Below are 24,558 nucleotides of genomic sequence, written 5' to 3'. Positions count from 1 at the left end.
ATGATTAAGCTATTATTTTGGGGATTTCTTGCTCTTATAGAGCCTGTTAAAACATGTTGGCATCTTTGAATAAGCATGCTTGTTATTATCCTTATTATCGAATACAGAGAGTATCTTAAGGAGTTTTTTTTCTTTATTGTACTTTTACTAAGGACTTCGGTGAAAAGCCATGTCCTTAGAACCCTTGATGGAGTCAATTTGTCTATGGAAGTCACGAGCTCTAGAGGAGATATTGCTCTATTCCAAGGAATCTTTTTTCGTTTTTCTAGCCTTCTCTGATGTTTCTTTTAAGCAGTGTAACACCAGTACTGGGGTACGTCAGGATGGGGGGACACTAGGACAAGTTTTTAGGACGGGGGAAAATGGGCCTTATTTTTAGGATGGTGGGGGATGTGCAGGGGATGGCGACAAGTGGTGGAAGGAGCAAGGAGGGGTGTTGTATAGCATACATATAGAACTTGAAGTGCTAGTTATGAGATGATGTTTCAATAGAACATAATAAATTAAAATACTCAAATATAGCAAAATTGCAACATGAACAAGAACTATTGAACATTCATCATAGTAACATATAATATACCCAATAGTAACATTAAAAAATGAAAATGAAAATAGACCAACGACTGCATGGTTGTGGAATGGCAGAGGTGGGGGTACTTGGGTACTCAAGTACCAAGTGCAGGGACGCCTCGGGGATGGTACTTCAAGGTTTGGAAAGGCGGTCTAAGTCCCCATGTTACACTGCTTTTAAGCTTTCCAAAGCGATTTGTTGAGCATTTTACTTGGTGGCAGCATCTAGGTTAAGGTTAGAGGCACTAGAGAGTGGAACAACTAGTTGACAACCGATAGAACAAAATTTTAGGCTTGACTGTTACCACTTGTGGGAACTACATCACTATGATCTTTGAACAAAGGGTTAGAAAGGGAAATGAACTTTCTACTAGCTTCATTATGATTATCTTTGTCAACATCACATGCCACCCAATTATTGCTATCAACATTATTAGTTCCTTAAACATAAGGGCTTTTCTTGTTAACTTCAAAGCAGTTCTTCTTAATGCCCAATTTTCCTAGAGATTTATTAGTAGCATTACCTTTATTATTATTAATAGAAACTTCAAAAGTATTTTGGATATTCTTGAGAATGAGGAATTTTCTCCAGGTATGCCCATTGAGTTTCCAGTGGAAGCAAGCACCCAAATTCCGAAGTAGGATAATTGATGCAGGGTGCTCCCTTTAATACCATTAACACATAACAAAAATAGAGAAACAACAATCTACAAGAATAGGAAATAGGCTTTGTATGATCTCCAAAAGTATGGAATTACAAATTTTCCAGAATAAAACATGCGAAGCCACATGGGCGTTTCTTACAACATTCTGTAAACTAGAGCCATGAACAACCACCCAGAACTGCCCTAGACAACCCTACAAGCATTCCTTATATAGGCAATTTTCCACCGTCTAGTAAGTTTCTAGAATTCAGCCCTAACCCTTGAGGTTGACCAACCTTAAATTCTTTTATTGTTCACATTTTATTACATTAGAGTCTACTCAAAACAATTTCAAATTATAATTTCATGTAGCCCAACTCTCGGAGGCCATAATTTTTAAACCGTAGCTCTAATTGGCTATTATAACCACTTTTCGAAAACAACAGATGACATTCGACCTCATATCGAAGCTTCTAAAGCCTTCAAAATTGAGCTCAAAGATTTTGTACAAAAAATCCTCAATAACTTCACCGATGAAACTCAACTAGTAGGATGAGATATCTAAGATGAACCTCCACCTAAAAAATCAGAACAGTCTAAGCGCATATGAGCAACTTACTAAAAATAGTAAGTTTCCACAAACAACAAACTTGAACTGAAACAACACTTACTAAAAAAGACAGAAACGGAGATTATTTTTGGGTGAAACAAGATTGTCCTTACACCCAAGATGCTCCTGCATTAGTCATATTCTAGATAAAGAAATCTCTTTCAATATCCAAAGAAATAGCATTCAAGACTCAACTTCAAGCTCAAGAGCAATTAGAACTCGAGCATTGAGATGAGGAAGGGTAACTCTTGATTCTTCTATTTGCAGAACTGAACCCAAAGGTTTTAAAATTTGAGGGCTAAATGGTCAAAACTCTAGTTGAAGATTACTAATCTCAACCTAGTGGGAGGAAGATCTTGCTATAACATTTTCAAGTTTTCCTTTCAGCAACCAAGAGAAAACCTTAAACATGGCTTGCCTGACATTCCAAAAAACTTTTTTTAAATTCTTTCCTACATATTGTGTTTTTTCAAGAAAACCACAAAATTTCCCTTCTGAATCATGGCATTGAAGTTAACAAAGATAACCAATCATCAATAAACTTCCTAGCTAGCAAAAACTTATATCCGTACAAACAAAAAATATTGCCACATCTCTCAGGTGGAATTGTTCAGATTTAATAGCTCTTATGATGTCCTCGTTTGGAGATAACGTGAGTTTTTAACCCAGAAAGACAAGGTCAGCACTTTTGTCCTCCACCAGAATCTGTATCTTGGATGATGGCATCATTTCCCACTTTGTCTCCATCATCTCTGGACATGATACATATGTCGGCTCTAATGAATTCTCTATTAAAACATGCATACGAAGGGAATCCAATTGCGCTTTTGTCTGCCACCACAGCCTTATATGAGACCTTCTCACTAACTCTGTTGAACTGCTCTAGATTATCTTTGGATACACCACTCTCTGCATTTATTTCCTTCTCTCTGCAATGATTAGTCTAGACCTCATTTCTAGACTCCATTCAAAGCAAACAATTGCAAATGAAATCTCAGAGATCAAAACCCTAGATGGCTCCAAAGATTTGACAGTAAGCACACATGGTAGAAACCAAAGAAAACAAAGGGAAACAATATGTCAATCATACAAACATGCATGGAAATGAAAGAAAGAATGCCACGCTCACCCTACAAGTACATGCAGATCCTTCATTTGCCAAACTTGTAGAGCGCCGTATTTTTCCTTTAGCAAAAAAAAATTTCTTTCAAGGATGCTTTCTTCTCAATCTCCCAATTGGCCCAAAAATCTTCAATATACACTTTGTGCCTTTATTTCTACCCATTCACTATCCCAAAGTTGTGATAGGCATTAAAGTTGGTTCTAGACTTGTAAAATTGATGTGGATACCATTGTAATTATATATTTTCCTTCTCTACTACTTATGTTGATGGGCATGATTCTAGCATGTTTCATTTGAACAGTGGGAAAAAGTTTCAGCCTTCGATTTTACTCTAAATTTTATCAAATGTCTCCAGTTGTCTTTTGACTTCAAGCAATATTATATTGTTGGTAGGACAGACTGGAAGTCTAGGATATCCTGTTAAACCTTAGATCTCAAGCATGTAAATTTGGGCAATCAGATATACCAAGACCAAAATCTCCTTACCAAATTCTTGGCCTCCCATAATAACCATTGATGGGTGCCTCTCTACAATTTCCTATGATGTGCATTAAGAATGCATCATTCACTTGTTTAAAGTGAGACTTCTCTAAATGCAGTTGCAGGTAGCAATTGTGTACTTTAATTTGATCTCCTTTATTTCCCACAACTGCTACAAAGTTTAATCTCCATTACTTGTAACATCTTGCTAGCATGTAGGTGAGGGAGGAACTCATACTAAAAGCTTTTGTGCATTCAAACCATCTTAGTTGTTCATCTAAACTATTTCTGATGATTCTTCAATGGAATAAAACAACCATGGTTTGAATGGGGAAGCCCAAGCGATTCCAATGACTTTGTTAAGCAAGAAGATGAGTTCTCCATACTTTTCCTTGAAATTTGCTTTAAAAAGTTTCTTATGCATTTTGCTGTGATGAGCTCTTGGTTTTTCTAACCACTGCTTGTTGATAGTTTCACCACAGAGATCAAGTTGCTCTTGAATGATTTTCATGGCCTCCTCTTTAGTCTTGTATACTGTGGAATTGTATTCTAGAATATCAAAGGCTTCCTTGATAGAAACTTCTCCGAGATATGCCAACACTTTTCCATCAGGTGTTAAAATTTGTCTTTCTAGGATGTTGTAGTATCTAGCACATTCTACAATTAATTCATTGCACTGTACTGCTGGTAGAAATCCAGTTGCTTGGGCAATTTCGTTCCTCATCATTCTTTGAGTTGTATTTGAAGTACGATGTCCATCTAAACCATACATTTTGTTCTTGAAATCTACGAGGTCCACATGGCCAAGGTTGGTATCTCCAACCTTTATCCGTTTCAATGATATCTTGGAATCAAACTATGAATGACAACTCTTTTTTATCATGACTAGATGAATTTAAAGAATTCCATGCTAGATAAGGAGGGCATCATGTCTGGTCATGGATTTTCTTCCTTCCCTTTCTTCAACACAGCGAAATTTCCATCATGAAGAGGGTGAACTTAAAGTGTGCTTAGGAAATTTCCAAACACTTATGAGCATCACCTAGATCCAATCAGTGCTAAGTGTTCCATTTATTCTCATGAGATATGGATTCAAATGAATCACTACTCATGAAACATGGGTCAATGAGTTTGACTCAAAAACTACATAGTTAAATCTTGATAGCAATAGCATAACTTTTCCTTTGCTTTCATCAAAATTTCCCCCGACTTCATAGCTCAGACTTAGCTTGTAGCTGAGGATTTGCGAATTGTAACCCTTTTCTTATCTCTCACCAAAGCGAACTTGATGTTGATTTGTGGAAATCCATACTCCCTTGAGCAGACATCATGTAGATTCAAGGATTTTGTAAATACTTGAACAAATTTCATTGCCTCAAAACTTGGGGAGAGTTGGTCTCAACTTGTAGAAATTTCTTGACACCACCAATTTTGATCATTGAAAACTCTCTGTCTAATATTTGGTTTGAGGAATTTTTTTCATGAATTTTTTCAGATAGAAATCATAAATTTCTACAACTTTCCTTGTTTGAAACCCGGAAACTTTCTATGCATTTCTTTGTTTGAAAGTCACAACTTTTAGTCTCTTCTGGAAATAGAAATTTAGAAAAAAGCAAAAACAAAGCAACAAAAGAGTAAAAAGAGTAAAAAGCGGAAAAAAGCAACTTTCAGGTGTTGGCAAATATCGATCTTCTTCCCTTGGCTTATCTGAACACATCTGTAGTATCAGAATAATCATTTAATCATGCTTTCATCCTTTTGCTTTCAATGATATTAATGAGCTTGGATCTAACTCCTAAAGACTAAAACAGAAACACCTAAATAAAAACCTGAAAAGCGAAAAAACTGAGGGTCCCCAATTGCAATGGGGAGACAAGTGATAACATCACAAAAGGACATGACAACAACTTCATGTGAATCAAGAGGCAACACCCCTTGTTAGGATATGGGGGCAGAACCTCTGCCACAAAGCCCAAATGAAGAACTTCAAAAGTGCATAGACGTTCATGGCACACATCAATTTTGTATTTTTTTAATGCAACATCAAAAGTGGAAAAAAAAACTTTAAAAGCAGAAAAGAAGGCAGAAATTTTAACGGATTCAGCCTAGGTTTACATGAGCTCCCCTGAATCTAGTAACATAGGCCGTCACACATGCCATGCTGGAGGAAAGGCATTACCAGCCTGAATTGCATAAAGACAAGCTTAACTTTGTAAACAGATCTAAAATGTGCCAAATTGCAAAAGGGGTGGCAGAAAACACTCATGCAAGAGTCAGCTTCAGTATGTTCGTGGCAACGAACACATATTTGCTAGCTTCTGTGGCAATGTTGTAGATTAGTCAGGTTCCCAAACCCAAACACTGAAAATGCACTCTTCAAGCGCAAAAACTGCAGTGATTTCAATTACTGTCTGCATAATACTAAATTTCTTCAGATTTACCCCCAATTCCAACTTGTCTTGGCCTAGTTTTGGCCTAGTTTTTCATCTCTTCATCTGTTTGCAGAAGTTCCATTTGAAGAGGCAGGAAATGGATCTCATTATGCAACCATTGTCAGCATTCTCTTAATCTGTGTGAAAAATGGGAGCTTGGAAACAGAAATGAATTTGTGAGAAAGGCTTTAGTAACTTTCGAGCAAATGCAATTGGCTAGTATAAAGCCAAGAAGCAGCAGTCTGAGTAGACTTGTAAGCAAATGTGGAAACAAAGATGGGGCACGTGAAACTGTTTGACAGAATGCCTCAATGTGATCTTCCAGATTGCACTGATTACTCGATATGCACAAATGAAAATTGTAGAAATGTGCTCCTCAATCATAAGGGGGAGTTGAGTAATGCACAATGGCTGAAGATAAATCAATATTTAAAATGACAAGAGAAAGGTCAGGCACCTCAATCATGGAGGGCAAGCAGAGTAACGCGCGATGGGGGAAGAGGAATCAATTCATATACACAAGACTGTAGATTAAGAGCCTGTGTGGAGAGCGAAGAGAGGGGGAGTGACTCGTGAAGCAAGGAATTTACAGAGGCAGTGACCAAGTAGAATGCAGAGGAGATTATGAGTAGCATTGGCCCAAGACAATAGAGCAGGGTCCACTGTAGATAAGAGGGACTTAGTGTGTGAAGAGAGGAAAGAGGCTTTGTAAAGAAGAATGTAAAAGAAAAGAGACTGCATGCAGGGAAAAAAAGAAACTGCAAGAAGATGTTAGTGTAATGAGATTTGTGATACCAAGAAATGTGGTTACGTGAGGGACAAGTCAACAGTGTCTTGCAAGGCGAAGATGATGCAAGAAAATTGTGTGTAGAGAAAGGGATATGGCAGTTTGAAACAGAAAGTAGAAGAGTGAATAGGGAGAATGTGGGAAAAGGAGACCAGGCAACGAAATATATAGATGCCAATTTGAAATAACTAGAAAGCACTGTGTAGAGAAAGGGATACAGCAGTTTGAAACAGAAAGTAGAAGAGTGGGTATGGAGAATGTGGAAAAAGGAGACCAGGCAAAGAAATATATAGATGCCAATTTGAAATAACTTTTACACTATTGTTTGTTTGAATTTAATTAAATCTTCAACGTATTTCATTTGTGCTGCAATTATAATTTGTAATTACGAACTCAAACTGGGAGTAGAGAGGATCTGCCATGAAAACTCACCCCACCTCTCCTTGCATCAGTAAGGGAATATTCATCACAAATATTAAAAAGAGACCTCAAGAACATGTACTTCAAAAATGCTGGGATATATGTTAGCACTGCATTCAAAACATAAATTTGTTCCAGTAGACATACCATCAAGTAGCTCATAAATGAGGACAAAATTATTCCGAATAGCATCTTCGTCAAATGCACCCCCAAAATATGACTTGAAAAGTCCTACTGCCTGACATGCAAAGAATTACCCGATCAGTGATCAAACACTAAAATAATTCTATGTGCATTTTTAATTTAAAGAACAGTTTAGAAACAAAAAGAACCAAGCCTTCACATGAACACATACATTCTAGATTATTGTCTTCTGCAGTTAACATTAGGAGTCATGCCCTAGTAGAATTTTATAGCCCTTTTAATTCTTGTGACTCTTCATAATCATAATATAACCGCTCCCTGGATCGTTGTTAATAGATTTTTTTTTGTTCTTTATCATTATCTGGACTGTGGACTGTTTAGAGGCACCCTACTGGAAGGATAATATTCCCCCAATCATTAAATTAGATCTCTTTTTATCATTAAGTTTTGCTATTGCAGTGAAAATAAGATATAACAGAGCTATACAATGATAATTACTGTATAAAAGTTCAGAGAGGAATGAATAAGGCCAGTCTGTGTGGTAGAATAGACACTTGCAATGAAAACAAATGTCATGTCCCCCCATTGAAATCCTAACTATGATATTGTAAAGTTGGACCTATCCAATAACTCAATTTTGCAAAGTTCCTAGAAGAGACAATTTGTTAAAAATGTATTGAAACAGAAGCTATACATATTACTCCGTACCAAATATGGTATATATGGCTCGATGAATAAGTAGTTCACCAGTCACCAATTGACTTAAGATAGATGCGATAATTAAAGATGAACACTTAATATACCAAAGGAGGTCCGATATGGTATGAATCACTATAGCCTCGTACTTAGCATCACAATACAAAGTTGCCAAGGGTAAGGAAAATGACTACTTAAGTGGTGAGTTGACTCCTTATATATTGCTGTGAACAATATGATGCAGAGAAAACCCCCCGGAGTTGCACATTAACGTCTAGAGGGATTAACGGAGCTAGACACTTTAAGAGTAGCCATTGATACTTCAAAGACAACTTGGCATCAAGTTTATAATCCACAAGAATGGTGTTGTCAAATAGACAACAACCATGACTTAAGACACATCAGACCTGGTAAAATCATGAAGGATGGAAAAAGTTTTATGGGTCAGACATGGATTCAATTTCTCATGGACCGAATGGGCATACATATTGTAATATCCCTTCCTTTTTATTATGTTCCAGTTATATTTGTGTTGTGTTAGCTGTCTAGTCAAGGTATGATAGAATTATATAAGTTGATTGTTAATATTATTTTAAATATTAATACACGACTTAAAGTATCATTTATAATGATATCAATGTCTAATAATCTAATATGATTCTCAAATAATATGATATCAAACATCTTCGCATCATTTTTAATATATTCATTTCATATGAATTAAAATTTAATCTAATCTAATTTAATTATTGAAGACATTAAAATCATTATTTATAATCACTGTAAATTATTATTGATGCTATTTATTGCCATTTAATCATGACTGATAACATGGTAACAAAAAATGTCCTTATTAATTAACAATTTATGGAGGAAGTCGGTTTATCTTCCCCAAGTGCATGCCTACGAATGGGGAGGTTATCTTTCTTTATAAGAGGAAAAAAAACTGTTTCCCTTGGATTGCTTTCTGGGGTGAGCATGCCACTCTGATGTTATCCATACCTGTGGAGGTTTTGTAGAGGCAAGCCAGCTTTGATCATGCAGAGAAAGGCTGTTGATTCAAAGTTTGGCAATACTCCCTTACTGTAAGTGTTGTCAATTTCTTATACCTAATATTGTTAACAGCAAGGAAATGCTGATTGCGGTACCCTTTGTGTGATGTCCCAGTTTTTAGCAGTTCTATGTAGTTGATGGAGCTAGCTCATCATGGTGACCCTCGTGAGCTAACAGAGTGTTTTGGGGGTCCCAGTTGTAGATTTACTATTTTTAGTAGGTCTATTTTTGCAAGTTGTTATTTTTCGTAGAGCAGTGGGTGGCTTCGGCAGTTGGTTGTCACTTGCAGTAAATTAAGTTAATAATTGCATGAGCTCTTATTTATTCATTAATTATTAAGTTGCATTATTATAATAATGTTTATATTATTATAATAATGACATTAAGTGCTATTTGTAAAAAGTGTGTTGGAAAGTTTCTAGTGTTGAGTTCTTTCGGAAAATTTCCACAAATTTTGAAGTAGAGTTTTTTAGGAAACTTTGGGCCAACGAGAGCACATTTCATAGGGAAAAGCACGCTTGAAGATATATTTGCTTTTGTGCCTTGTGGCTTTTTCCTGAGTTCTGATTTCTTTGACCTTGCTGTGGTATAAGGGTCTGAAGTTGAGTGGGCAATTCACTGCTGAGGTATAGTGATTTGTGATTTTCTGAATATTTATTATATCTCCCTAACTGTGTTTCCTGTAGCTGGGAGTTATTATCTTGCTCAAAGATTGAATTCTGTGGGCAATTTTAGAATTGCATTTGCAAATAGATTGGTTGAGTCTCCTACTGTATCCCTGTGGCTAAGGAGAGATAGTTGTGGACGTCTTCAATTGCAGTAATTCGAATTGACTGGCAATTGTGTATTCTGATTGTGGAGATCGTTTGGTTTTCTGAGGTCGGCATTTTAGTGTGGCAGTGTTTCTTAAATCAATATTGTGCCCTTGAGGATAGCGTTGCATATGGGGGGCTGCAGACAGCTTAATTACAGGCCTGCGTCCATTCTTCCAGCTGCTGGACGTGGAATCGTTACCTGCGGCTGCTCTTTTGGAGGTCACACAATCACTCAGAGCACCTGTAATTGTGGCCAGCCTGCAATTTCATTTCAGGCATCGATTTGTGTTTGAAGGAAGGTACAGAATTCATTGGTGGAGAGCAACCTTCATCTGCGGCTGCCATTTAGTATTGAGGAGCCAACATTATAATAAAGAAGGCATTGTTGGTCGGACGGCTAGCCAAAAACACTTGCTTTCCAGGTGCCAATAAAATAAATTTGTTCTTCTAATTGATGTTTGTCCAAAGTAAAGTGCAAAGTATATCATTCAGTTACAGTCTGATTATCTATATTTTCATTTTAAATTCCTGGAAGTTGCTGATTGATATTTAGAAACGAAAAACAAGTACAATAATTAGTAAACTTTGAGGAAATTGCAAAAACAATAAGTAGTGCAAATTGGAAGCCAGTTCGGGTCTTTACACTTTGCTATGTTTCTTTGAAAGCTTATATCTTTTAAAGTTAAAACTCTTTCCACAATTTATCCTTCATGAAATCAATTGCTAACAAGATTGTCAACCTGGAGGTTAACTCCGGGCCATAGATAATCCTGTTCCAGGATTCTTTTAATATTTATATCTGTATTACAACAGCAATAGAAACCATTTTAAATTGCTATTTGGCATGATTTATTCTTAATCCGATCATTGAAATGAATCTCGTTTTCTCCTAGTCTCTGTTGACATTTCTCAGTGGTTTCCATTGCTTTCCTTACACTCTCTTCTCCCGATTCACGCCATGTGAATGTTTATTTCCCTCTCTGTATTTTAACCTATCCTTTCATTGCCTATGCTATGTTTTCATATATCTTTGCAGCGCTCTGTAAACAGACTGCATTCCTTGTTTGTGCTACCAAAATCTGCATACATACCTACCAAAGTTCCTATAATGTTTGATAGAAAAGCACCTTCATCAGGCTTTGTTGGACTTCCACAGCATGTTCCTAAGCTTGAAACTCTCAAAACCTTTCTCTAATCTTTTGTGTGTATCCTACCATCCCCATGTATCTGGCACCAATCTTATTTCATGTTTCATTGCTATGTTTCCATTTCCTTGTCAATTTTCGTAATACCCTTCATAATTGATGTCTTATTTTGTGGGTTGAATACATTTGTAGCATCTATTGTTTCCTTTCATATCAGCAGTTGTAATGGATTGCCAACTTGCATTCGATAATCTATTCTGTGATCCAAGTTTTAATCTGTGAATCATTTCCTGGAGGCTTAGTTTGTGTACCTTGCCAAGTTCTCTTCTTAGCTTCCTCTGAAATCAACTGATAACCCTCTAAGCAAAGGTGGATTACAAAATTCGATGGCGGATTCATATAGAGTTCTGATTTCTCTCTTGCCATTATTAGATGTTATTAATAGATTTCACTTTATTGGGCAATTTGTGCTTACTGGTGTCTTTTGTACGCGGGTCTGAAACTGGAGGAGGGAGCGCAATTTTGGGAGCTACACTTGGTGTGTCTTTACTGCTGGGAAAAGTGTTATTTAATTCTGTGCTTCTTAGTATAGTTTTCAGCTTGCTTTGGTTGCTGTTTTCTTATGGTAATATGTGGAGCTGAAAAGAAAAATGCAGGAATTAGATTTAGAAGTAACACTGTCTTTCTTTTAAAGTTTCTAAGTTTTATTTTGTTTAAGAATATACTCTTGACTTTCTTTTTTAAAACACTATTTTCATTTCGCAATTAGTTCTATTGTCTACATGAATATGCTATGTTTTGTATAGGATTTAGATTTAACAGTTTCAGATTTATACCTTTTTTAGTAATAACAAAAAATTATGTTTATTGTATTTCTTCTGGAATATTACTTAGGTAGGTAATATTTTTTTGTTATTTAATTGTTTAAGATTTATACAATATGTTAGGTAATAAAATTAATTTATTGATTAGGAATGATAATCTATTTGATTAGTAAGTTTAAATAATACTAATTATAATAAATTATCTAATAATGAAAGTATCTGGGAAAGTCATTGTTAATTTGATTTTTAAACTAAGATGAAGGACCCAGAATTGGAATTAGCCAATGTCCTTATTTTGGATAATTATGCTACTTGATAGAGTTTAGTCTCCAGTTAGTTTTATCATTATATAATTGAATTAAGTGAATAATGTAGTTTCTTTCTAATTTAATTAATCAATTAACATTTCAGTGACTGAGTTTAGTTTGGAACTTAGGGAATTTCAAACATTTAAACATAGTTAGTAGTTCTTAAATTAGTAGTTTTGGTCAGAATTGTTAAATTATTTTCTAGATAGTTATAAATTGGAAAAGTAATACATATAAGCTTGTACCTAGTCAAACTCAATCTTATTCTTGATGTTGTTGTTCATTATGTCATGATTGTGAACTAAGCTTTTGTATATGACTGTCATTTGTTTAATTAATTGGGAAGATTGTTCGAGGAATATTAGTTGTCTTCCCATTGGCTGGAAATACATTACTTCGCCTTTGATTGCAATTTATCCTTGAATTGACATGTTGAATTATTTTCTACTTGAATTGAATGTGATGTAGAACTTTATTGGTGCATTATACTGGCTGAAAATTCTTCCTATGATGTGATTGATTGGTTCCTTGTGGACATGCATTAGATTCCTTGTATTTTGTTTAAGGTCTACATTGAGACAAGAGTGGTTATTTTACTTTGTCCTTGTGGATATTATGATGTGATGGTATTATTGATGACCCTCTATGGTGAGAAAGCATTTTGGTGAGTCTTGACAAGTTTTGGAAATCACTATTCTTTTGCTTTAGTTTCTTTTGGGAATGGTTTGCTAGGAAGATAGCTAGGAGAGTGGCTCCCAACAAGGGCTGAAGCCCAATGTGGCCAAACTAGGGTAACCCATTGATGAGTTTTGTAATCAAGTGATAAACTAATAACGGAATTGGAGTGGAATACACATTAAATAAGATACTTAAGATGCCTCACCCATTCCTTGATTGCTAGTTGTTAGTGAACAGATTGTCCTCCAAGAAAATATGTGCAAATATAACCCCGACTGCCCAAGTAAGAGGACTAATCAACAACAACAATTGGACAAGTTATCATTGGATTGATAACCTTCCTCTGAATTTTATCGGGTACAGCTCCCCATATAAGATATACAATGAATTAATTATGGATGCTTTTAACCAGAAAGCACGAAAGGACTACAAGCATCTACCTATAAACACAAAGTAGACGCGGAAAGCTAAATGACTACAAGAAAATAGGTAACAAATGACACAAAGTCCATTTGCATGCAGCGTTACAAAGAGAATAAACCCTGAGAAAGCAAAGAATCAGAGCTTTAAAGACACTTTAGAATTAAATATATTCAGAAAGCCATGACACAAATGCATTTAGAGAAAACTGAAAGTCATACAAAGACAACGATCAGTGGAAAGAAAATTGCTCAGATTCAAAGTTCTGGTATGCAACTATCTCCCGAGTCTCCCTCCTCTAAAAAAGCAGAAACAAAAAAGTTCTCATTACATTATGCATCTAAATCACTAACTAAAAAGGAAATCTGAATTCCCTCCCCCTGCATAGATTCAAAATCAAAATGTCCCCTATTTTCCAACACACAGTTTGGAAAATTAAACAAAACTCTGCCCTTTCTTTCTCAACAAATACAAAATAAAACTTCCGATAAGACTCCTCTGTTCTGTAGCCCAAAGTCTTCAGCCCCAGAAAAGAAAGTGGAAAAACCCCCCTTTTTTGCTATTGCGTTGTCATATATTTATCACCTTCTCTTTTCCTGTGGCTTTTCAATTTCCCTAACTAAATCTTGAGAACTTTATGATTTCCCCTTTCATATTATCTTCAGTTCCTGGCAACATAATGACCAACCTTTTGATAATAATCAAATACCACAGTTTCTAATTTTATTAAAGTACCCCTCATTAATCACTGGGCTATGGTGGTCTTTTTATATTCTCAGGAAATTCCTACTTTTTCCGCCATGGGTTTACTTTTATGAAATAAAGGTTATGGAAAGTTCATGTTTATCTATAATCTTTGAAAATTGTCTCGATGAGACCTTTCAACTCTATGATGTCCTCTTGTGCCAAATGGCTTTCAAAGCTTTTTAATCAATGTTTTAATATTTTGGTTTGGCTATATCAGATTTGGACAGGTACATCAAATTAATTGACAAATGTCAATGAATGATCGTTTCATGTTGTCCTTTTACTTCACATTCTGTGCATAGCCAAATTCAAGTCTTTCTCTGTTTTAAAGAAAGTGGATCTCGGGCTTGCTATCTTTCTTCTTGCTTGCGAATCGGGTATTATTAAAATATCTATTTTCAAGCCTTTGAATCTGAAATATGGAGATGGCTATTGTATTGTCGATTCACCAAACACCTTGCGTATAACCATGGAGGATTATAAGGCGTCGGTTTGAATGATGTCTAAGATATTTATGACATGTGAATCTTTTGATTCACCTCCCTGCAACTGAATAAGAAGCACACTCAGCTTATTCAGTGATGTACACGTGATGGAGTGCTACCCGCGGTACGCATTGGGCATATATGCAAACAGCTCGGGGGTCATGAAGAATATATGTATTTATAATGGCACCAATACATGATAATACTACTGTTTGCTTGGTCTCCATGCGAAAAAGTTGTTTGAGTGTAATGATATGCAACCCTGCCTTGGATGCTTCAGCTTCATTGCCCACTTTAACCATACTCGCCAAAGGCACCCGAGCCTTCACTACCCAAATCCATGTACCATTTTAAAGCTGCAAACCTGGAGTTTTATGCAATTGGCTTGCGGGTCCCAACAGCTAGCACACCCGATCACTTTAATATGATTTTAGATGTTCATTTTGGCTCATCACCGCAGCTTGTGAGTTTCCCTCAAAGTAATTATCCTGACTATTCAAATGAGAGCAAGTTCGAGGAACGTGAATCTATGATAGCAGCCAAGAGAGTATGATCAAAGTAATACTCAGCACATCTTAACAATCCAAATGAAGGAAATGTGATGATATGCAGCCCAATAACAAATGTTATGTAGAATGATAATGCAGTCAGACTCGTTCGCCTACTTCACAAATGGCACACAAAAATGGAATTGGCCCCCATGGTTGCCAATCTGCCGATTGGAAAGGAAGCAATTTCTGCATATACCCTGCCCTTGAATTGAGGAACCCAATTTTTCTCTGAATTGTGGTCGGCTTTCTCCATAATAAGTTGCTACTACGAATAAGACTTCACTCCATGCCTAATAAGAAGAGTATTCGGGTTTTGAAGATGACTACATTCATGTAGACTATGTTCCCAAAGAAATATATACCATCATGCCCGACCTTTTATGTCTACTATTCTTGGTGAGCAGGGTGCGAATATCTATTCACAGATCAAAGTGCTCAATCTTCTTTTTAACCAACATAACTCCTTTGTAGGAACACATAATGAGAAATAAAAAATGTTTCAAGCCCACCATTCATTGAATCATCAACCCATACTTATATTTTCATCTGCAAGCTTCAAAATCCATATTTTTGAATATTAACTTTATATCAACTTGTCTATTGCTCTGAACTTGAACCTTGAGCCAAAACCAGATTCTAATGCTTAACTGAAGTGAGCTTTGAACTTTAAATTCTTGAACTGGATTGAGCTTTTGAATTCTCATTTGAAATTGTTGTACTGATCCTGGTCTTCTGATTCGATCTCTTAATCACTGAGTCTGAGCCGAATGAGTTAGTCATTTGGAGTTATCAGTCTGAATTTGAGGAACTGAAACTGCATTTTCAGAATCTGATTTGAACCTGTACTCGAACTTCAAACTCATTGACCCTTTGAAACTGCTGAACTGATGGTATCTGATCTTGAATTATGAACTTTTCTGAGTCAACCATTCTGCACTTTGAACCATGAGTCTGGACTTTGCTTGTGTTGAACCTGTAGGATAGATCATTTGAACCACTGAACTTCCTCGAACCACTTGACCTGATTTTTATCTTAATCTGCACTTTTGCACTTTATTGAAACCATTGAACTGACAAAATCTGAACCTGAAATATGAATTGAGACAGAATTCTAAACTTTTTTGAACTAACCAATCTGCATTTGAACTGCTTCGAACTATCAAACCACTTTGAACTTAAGTTCGAAGCACTTCAGAGAGGTTCAGAACCTGAAACTGAAAGTTTGAAATCTGGGTCCATATGTGTACTAACACTAGTATAGGCTAAAACCCTAAACCCTAAAGGATTGTAAGGTTCCACGAATCTCACTTGGTGGTCGATATCCAAAGTGACTAGACTAAGGTAACCAAAGAGTCTTAAGGGTCAAATTCCACAGGAAAAAACCTGGGTAACTCAAGATTGAGGCTATGTGTTGACACTCTCAAGCATGTGTCTTAGGATTCCTTCATTCAACCTTGAGGTTTGCCTCTGATATAGTGTGGTATCTTGTGTATCCATGTTGTTTACCCAAGTGTTTTCCCTATGTTATTCTTGGATTTTGTTGTTCCTTCACCTTAACTTGCTTGAGGGTGCTTGTGCATGGTTGAGCCTTGAGTTATCTCCTAGCTCGGGGTAGTGGGTCCCACATGTTGGGTGGCAAATGTTTTAACCATCGAGTATTTTTCAAAGTTTAATTGAGAGTTGAAATGGTCTTGCATCTTCTTCACTGCAATTTTATGTTCATGTAGCCAGATGATTCTATGATTCATTGTATTTTATTATGTAGCTCCATGATGATGTGATGATGTAACATTGTTCATATCATCATTTGATGCATGTATTTTAATCTCCTTCAAAAGATGAATGTGTAGTAGTATTTAATTGTAATCATCCAAGTAAACATGTACCAATGATTATTGTAATGTAGTAACAGAAGGCAATAGATAATGTTCTGATTTAAGATATATTCAATATGTTACATCCCAAATTTTGGCTCAGTTTTAAATGTTCCTTTATAGACATTACCGCTTCATGCGAAGTTGAGTAATTGGTTAAATTAGTTATTCGTTATGGTTCATGTGAAAATGAAGTGTGGGTTATTCCTTATGATCTAATGGGAAAATGGAATATTGGTCAATCGTTATGACGATATATGAATTGGAAATGGATGGCTAATATGATCATATGCTATGATAATTTTGACTTCATAAAATGATGAGCAATATCTTGACACCATGATAAATTTTAACTTGAGGAGTGTGGCGAAGGGGGGGAAGCATTCCAGAAAAGGAATTGGGCACAAGGGCACCACCTATAATTGGGCAAATAGGTATGAGTCCTAAACCACCATGGTTAACAGCAAACGGCTAGGCAAGCCAGAATATACTTTGGAACACCATGAGCTAAGCAGGTCAATATGTGTATATCATTAAAATAATAAAAGAAAAACACTAAGCATTAATCAAACTAAGAACAAAATTCTTACCTTTATGAATTGGGATATTCTCGAAGCTCCATGTTGTGTCAGGCATGTCTTAATATAACAACACCATGATATCTATATGTACTTGTACATGTACATACATATATGTATATACGCATAATTCAATTAAGACGTACAAGAACATATACACCTATATACACAAAATACATATGTTTAGACTATTATGCATGTATATGTTTACATGTACGTGCATATATGAGTATAGGTAGGTACAATGATGTCCTTATATTAAAACATTAGGAGGATGAAATTATTATTATTTTTCCAACCTTGGCAATGGTGTTAATATTATTTCATGTGCAGCTATATTCTTTTATATTCTTCATCCTACCCTTATTATTTTGGTGGCCATTTAATATTATGAAATTGCCAAGTGTTACCGATGGCTCTTGTTTATAACTCATTTCTGCCACCTTCTTGCTTCTTGTTAGTAACCGAGCATGCAACAAATAGACAAAGTTCTTTACATATGATGGCTTTTGATGCCAAACAATCGCATTTCTCATAATCAAAGATCTCACACCCATTTTATCTATAAATTCCTTATGCACTATCCATTCCATATCTCATTGACAGTTGCATTTCCATTGCAAACCCAGCACAATCTATAGTTGCTTTACAATGTCGACGTAATTATTTGTGATTACAATTCACACAACCTTGTGCATCATTATCGCGATTACATTTCACATAGTGCTATGCATCATTTTGTGATTACATTCATACTGTGTCATGCAACATTGCTTGAGGTTACAGACATATAGTGTCGTGGGTCAGTAATAGTCTTGCATCACAACTACTAGCAAGTGCTAAAGAGTAGTACCAATCATTTCAGCTTCCACTAGCACAAGGAAGTGGTATTACTTTACAAAGTCGTGCTTCCTTTTTTATTTTCTATTCTTTAAAATTTATTATATGAAGCTCAAGGATTTTAGCTTCTAAATGGAAAGAAAGCATTGATGATATAGATAGAGTCTAGTTCCAAATGGATGCTCAGGGGCAAGACGGGGTGTCCCATGCCTATTCCCAGGTAGGGAGAGCCTTTCTTAGTTAAGATTGTGTGGGGATACTTAAGGGTCTGTGGTTGGGAGGTTAAGCCCCTGACAATGCTTCTCTACTCCACCAAACGCCAAGACTTGAACAAAACAGAGATATCATCTACATTCAATCATCTTTTATTAATGGGTATTTTACTTTTATGAATTTGCAATTTTAGTCGAAGATACGTTTAGATGATTAATATCTTTAAATCAGTTATTTTAATTTTCCATTCAATTGTTTAGGATTTAAATATTTTGTTACAGTTGTTGATTCTCTTTCATCCAAATATGTAAAGTAGTTGTTGTAATTGCCTTCTCATGCTCATGAATATGTAAAGTAACTCTACTCAATGATATGATAGTTTTTATTTAAGGCAGGGGAAAACAAGTTGTTACATATGGTATCAAAGCTCTCGGTTCAACAATATAAACCTTGGGCCCAGCACTATTTCAGGGAAGCTAAAAATGTAATGTTGAATGAGACAGGATGAGTATTTACTTTGCATAACTGAATATTTTATAATGTAAGCTGGAAAATCACACCAGTGATCATCCAAGATAGCCAAAAAGGGCCTAGATGAGTGGTGTACTCCATATGAATTGGATAAATGCATAAACCTGCAAAAATAAGAAAGATGAATCAAAACTGTGAAAAATAACATTATTGGAATATAGTATGTTTCTCAAGTCAAGCAGTGGGTGATTAGGCACATAGTGTCCATTGGAAATCCTTTGCCAGGGTAGGTTTAGTGGCATGCTTGCTAGCAGTTGGCAGATGAGTTGATGGAAGGTCTCCAAAGCCTAGTTGGTTGCCTAGCCGACACTCTAAAACTAAGATGCTCAAGTGGCAGTACAAGATAGTGTACACGTGCCTTATCCCAGGGAGGGCGAGCCATTCTCAATAGAGAATAAGTGAGGATTACACTATGTCCACATGCCTAGACTTGCACAGTATAGATCAGTTTCTACTTCTCTTGATGCAGTGTGATCTAAACCTTGTTAGTAACTAGTTATTTCTTTTAGTTGCATGTTTATCTTAGTTGCAACATTATACTTTATACAATTACATTCTTGTTCATATGAAATGGTAGTTAAGATTTTGTTATCCATTTTTGGACTTGAATTGAAAATTGTGAACCATGATTTTTGAGATTTCTTTAAGTTGCTAGGGGGTGCCTATATGTTGCTAGTTTTGTGGCATAAATTGATGTTCTCTTCTAATGATGATTAATTAGCAAGAAGGCCATACATCACATTTTGTGCTCCGATATGGAGTAAGCACACTTGCATAGATGAAACAATCAATACTTATTTATGATAGGATGTAACTTTTGTTTGACTTAAATTTTTCTTTTAAACATTGTGGTGACAAGATGGGTATGAGCACCTAAGTCACATGAATCGGAAAAGTGGATTCCCTAATCTTTATAGGTGATTGGCAAGCATGCCTAGATGATCTAGCTACCCGACAAGAACCCTATGTTGGATGGCACATATGACTAACCTGTTTTAGATATTTACGATTTTTCAGCTTAAAAGGTGATGTTTTTCAATATGGAACTTGATTGAAAGTTAAGGGAGTGGATTACGAAGAACATACAAATATTTTTACTTGCATCTAAATATTTGAATTATATCCCAATTGCTATAAAATTATCAAACTAAATTTGTATGCACAAAGGTGCATAGATTGGAAATGCAATGTCTGAAATAAACAAAATACATGATATAAGTTGATGCTATGAAGCATTTTATGGACCCTCATGGGAAGATGGAATTTGTGGAAATGCATCTCTATGAACTTTTTATGATATGCAACATTTCGTGAAACATGTTTTATCAAAGCATATTATTATGAACTTGATTGTGGATAAGCAAGGGGAGCCAACCACCCTACAGTTGAGATTTCTAGGTGGAATCCCAAGGAAATGCAAACTTTTGTGGAAAGATCAGACCCAAGGCCTGAGCCACAGTTGGAACGTTTTGTGGATAGAAAATACAACTGTTTGGACCACACTCCCATCTCTAGATTTGCATGAGGATGTGCAGTCCAATGGCTTAGGAGACTGGAATATAGATAATGTGGTATCATGACCTCGATGGTCTTGATTGGACTTGTAATACATTGTTGAAATGTGAATGCTTAATCATGTTAAGATGAAAGGCTTGTAAGAATTACATTTCTATTGGAATATTATTATGATAAGATGGGCATGAAGGCACAAGTCGCATGAATGGAAACACGGATCCACTAACCCTTTCAGGTGATTAGTGTGCCTACAAGAATGTTTTTACTCAATTATTGAGTACCTTATATTAGATGGCATGTATGAGTGATTTATTTAGTTACGATCAAGTTATGATCTAGAGCATGCTAGTTAAGGAATTCCAAGTCTTTGAATGATTGTCTTTGCTCTTAAAAATTGAACATTGAAAAAAAATCTCTTACACAAACTACAGGTATGAGAATTTAACTAAAACTATTTTAAGTGTCTAAACGAGCTTAATAGGAACATGCAATAGAATATCCTAAAACATGATCAACTGAAAGTGATGCTGAAGTGAGCACAAGTATGGTGAAGTAAACACAGGTATGTGTGTTTCGATTATTAGTCCCTGCCTTATATAAGGCAGGGAACTAATGTTCCTGTTTGCCCCCGCTAAATCCAATTGCTGGAAAGAATGGACATCCTATATGAAACTTTTGAAGGTTTGATTTTTTAAATTAATTATGATACACTAATTTCAATTTTCTAATTGGGTCGGCAGTAATTTCCTGGGGTTAATTCATAGTTACACCGCCCTGGGAGACGAGGGGACGGGGGGACAAGTTTCCGAGACGGGGGGACAGAGGGGCCTTGATTTGGGGACGGCAGGGGGACGGCGGGGGGACGGCGGCGGGGGATGGGGGGGTGGCGGAAGGAGTAGGGGTGTATATACTATACATATGGTATAGCATATACCATATCAACTGGAATATCATGATTCATGATCAAATGACAAACAAACAATGAACATTAAACATTGAACATCAGCAAATAATAAATATTAGTCTAAACTCTATATATCAGCCTTCAAATCAATAGTATGAGTATCTAGATTCTACTATCTAATAGTAATCAATGATCATATGAGTCATGACATAAAGATGATTACAATAAGTATCATGTGCCATGAATCATGATATCAAAATAAGTATATAATGCAAACAAAAACTACAAGTCTCCTAGAGTCCAAATCAAAATGACAAATCAATGGACACTCCTTGGCGTCCCCCCACAATGAAGGAGACTTCTTGGCGTCCCCCCTCAATGAAGGAGACTCCTTGGCGTCCCCCCTCAATGAAGGAGACCGCCGTTTCGGAGACGTCTCCCCCGTCTCGGAGACCTCTAGCCGTCTCGGAGACGTCTCACCCTCTCCGGCGGCGGTGGCGCTCTAAGTGGCGCCACCCGAAACGCCGAGACACCGTCCCCCCGTCCCGGGGACGTCCCCGTCTCCAAAACGGCCCAATTTTGGGGGGGGGACGCGTCCCCGTGTTACACTGGGTTAATTTGAATTTTTGTTACTTAAAAATCAGAAAATTTAACGACGGTGCACTCAGCTTATAGTGGGAATAATAAGTGTATCTTGTCAGGCTCACCCTACCTCTCAACTATTGCACCTTTATTATTCGACGACTGGCGGAGATTATGTTTTTATCATGAAATGAATCAACTCCAAACATTGGATTTTAGTACTTGTAATTCTTTTAGTTTTTATTGAATTTACATAACTCTTAAAAATAAAAAAAATTATGATCGAGTGTTTTCACTTGATAGGTTTTTTTTTTGAATTCCATTAAAAATAAAAAAAATTCATTCATCCTCCAATAAATCAATCAAATATTATTAATAATTATATATTTTAAGTATTGATGTAAAAACGAATGAAAAACGTTAAATAAAAATATTTTTGTGATGCGATATATATATATATAAAAACATTTTTTAATTTTTTACTACAGTATTCAATTCTAAATCAACAATATATGAAACTAAGTATTTATTTAAAATAATTTTATTGAACAATAATTTTTTATAATAATATTTTTTTTATTGGTAAGAGGCTGAAGCCATGATTAATTATTGTGTTATGATTAAGTTATTATTAATTTTAAGCTTTCGAGTAGATTTGAACCCAATACCTCTCAGATAAGAGGCTCACAATCTACCGTTGTGTTGTAGGCTCTTGCCTATTTTTTTATAATAATTTTTAATAAAACATAATACAAGATTATTTTTTATGGATAAGTGGTTATAAAATTTTCATAGATTACTTGACTATCATATTATAATTTATATATCTCTATATATGTATATACAAAGAGAATCTTTTGATTAGCATTATTTTTTTACCTATAACAAATTATAAAGTTTTCTTGTTCATTTTTTAAATTTTATTAAATATTTATATAAACATTGTATTCTCATACTATTAAATATGGTCTAGCTAAAGTATATTTTTTCATATTTATGATTTATAAGACATTATTACGATTTAAAGCTTAATATAAAGACTAGTGACAATTATTTTTAATTATAAATACTATAATATTGATGTTGGATTATTAACTATTATAGATATTTTAAATACATCTATCTAAATAATGTGTCAATTTTATTTATTTCTTATATATTTGTTAACATTAACACATTCACACTATCACAGTCTACCCATTCTACCATTGTAGAATGCCTATTGACATTAGAAATATAATTTTATAAATATAATATTTATCGATTATTTATATACACAATCACAACCACATCCATCAAGAGTTTGGAGAGTTTCGTCACCAAACAAACCTATCACACAAAGGCAAGGACTCTAGCTCATCAAGAGCTCTTGTGGTTTTATGCTACCGTGTAAGCATTTTTCTGAAAGCATTGGAATAAGGGAATGATAGACCTTGACTTTGATTCAAATTAGAATGAGATGAATTCATGACGCTATATATATATTCTTTTATTATTTAAAGTTGCAAAATTCATCGAGAACAATGAAACACAAGGAGGGAGGGGAGGTATGTTACATCCCAAATTTTGGCTCAATTTTAAATGTTTCTTTAGAGCCGTTGAGGCTTCATGAAAAGTTGAGTGATCAGTTAAATTAATTATTTGTTATGGTTTCATGTGAAAATGAAGTGTGGGTTATTCTTTATGATTTCATGAGAAAATGGAATATTGGACAATCTTTATGACTATATATGAATTGGTAATGGATGGCTAATATGATCATATGCTATGATTATTTTGACTTCGTGAAACGATGAGCACTATGTTGTTACCATGATAAATTTTCACTTGCAAGAACGCGGTGAAGGGGGGGAAGCATTGCCAAAGAAGGAATTGGGTACAAAGGCACCACCTATCATTGGGCAAATAGGTATGAGTCCTAAACCACCATGGTTAAGGGTAAACGGCTAGGCAAGCAATTTTATTTTTATAGGATCTCTAATAGAAAGAATATAAAATTATATCAAACTTTACTTACTTCTTATTGTTTGTCTATAACAGAAGTTTACCATCAGAATGCTCCAATGTGCTTTATCTGGAATACTGAATGCTGAAAAGAATGTATTTCATAATTTGCAATATTACTCTGTCGATACTAGGGCTGCAAGTATGTTATGTATTGATATTGCCTTGTCCACCGATGAGAGCAAATACTTATATAAGGTGAAGGGTCATGTCCCTGTAGGGACATGATTCTACATGACCAAAGGCCACGTAGGGTCATGATCAACGTGGTCACAACTGTCAATCAATATAGACAACCGGCTATTAATCACGCCCAATAAAACATGCTATATATATATATATATATATATATATATATATATATATATATATATATATATATATATATATATATATATATATATATAGCATGTTTTATTGGGCGTGATTAATAGCCGGTTGTCTATATTGATTATATTGATTGATTTCTTTTATTATTTAAAGTTGCAAAATTCATCGAGGACAATGAAACACGAGGGAGGGGAGGTATGTTACATCGTTCCTTTAGAGCCGTTGAGGCTTGATGAAAAGTTGAGTGATTGGTTA

General features: G+C 35.4%; 1 protein-coding gene across 1 annotated transcript in view; it reads right to left on the bottom strand.

The window, feature by feature from the left end:
* The window catches only part of LOC149538266 (Clathrin adaptor complexes medium subunit family protein), a 114,719-nt gene that overhangs the window by 43,955 nt on the left and 46,206 nt on the right, over nucleotides 1-24,558 (bottom strand). The window contains exon 3 of the mRNA XM_089799634.1: nucleotides 7,214-7,304. Within this exon, the coding sequence (XP_089655760.1) occupies nucleotides 7,214-7,304 (91 nt within the window). The remainder of the gene's footprint in view (nucleotides 1-7,213; nucleotides 7,305-24,558) is intronic.

Source organism: Cupressus sempervirens, chromosome 9, assembly GCF_028749045.1.
Source record: "Cupressus sempervirens isolate cs-2001-9-10 chromosome 9, ASM2874904v1, whole genome shotgun sequence".
NCBI classification, from domain to species: Eukaryota; Viridiplantae; Streptophyta; class Pinopsida; order Cupressales; family Cupressaceae; genus Cupressus; species Cupressus sempervirens.
Note: the sequence above shows the minus strand (reverse complement) of the source record. Positions and strands in the feature narration are given on the sequence as shown.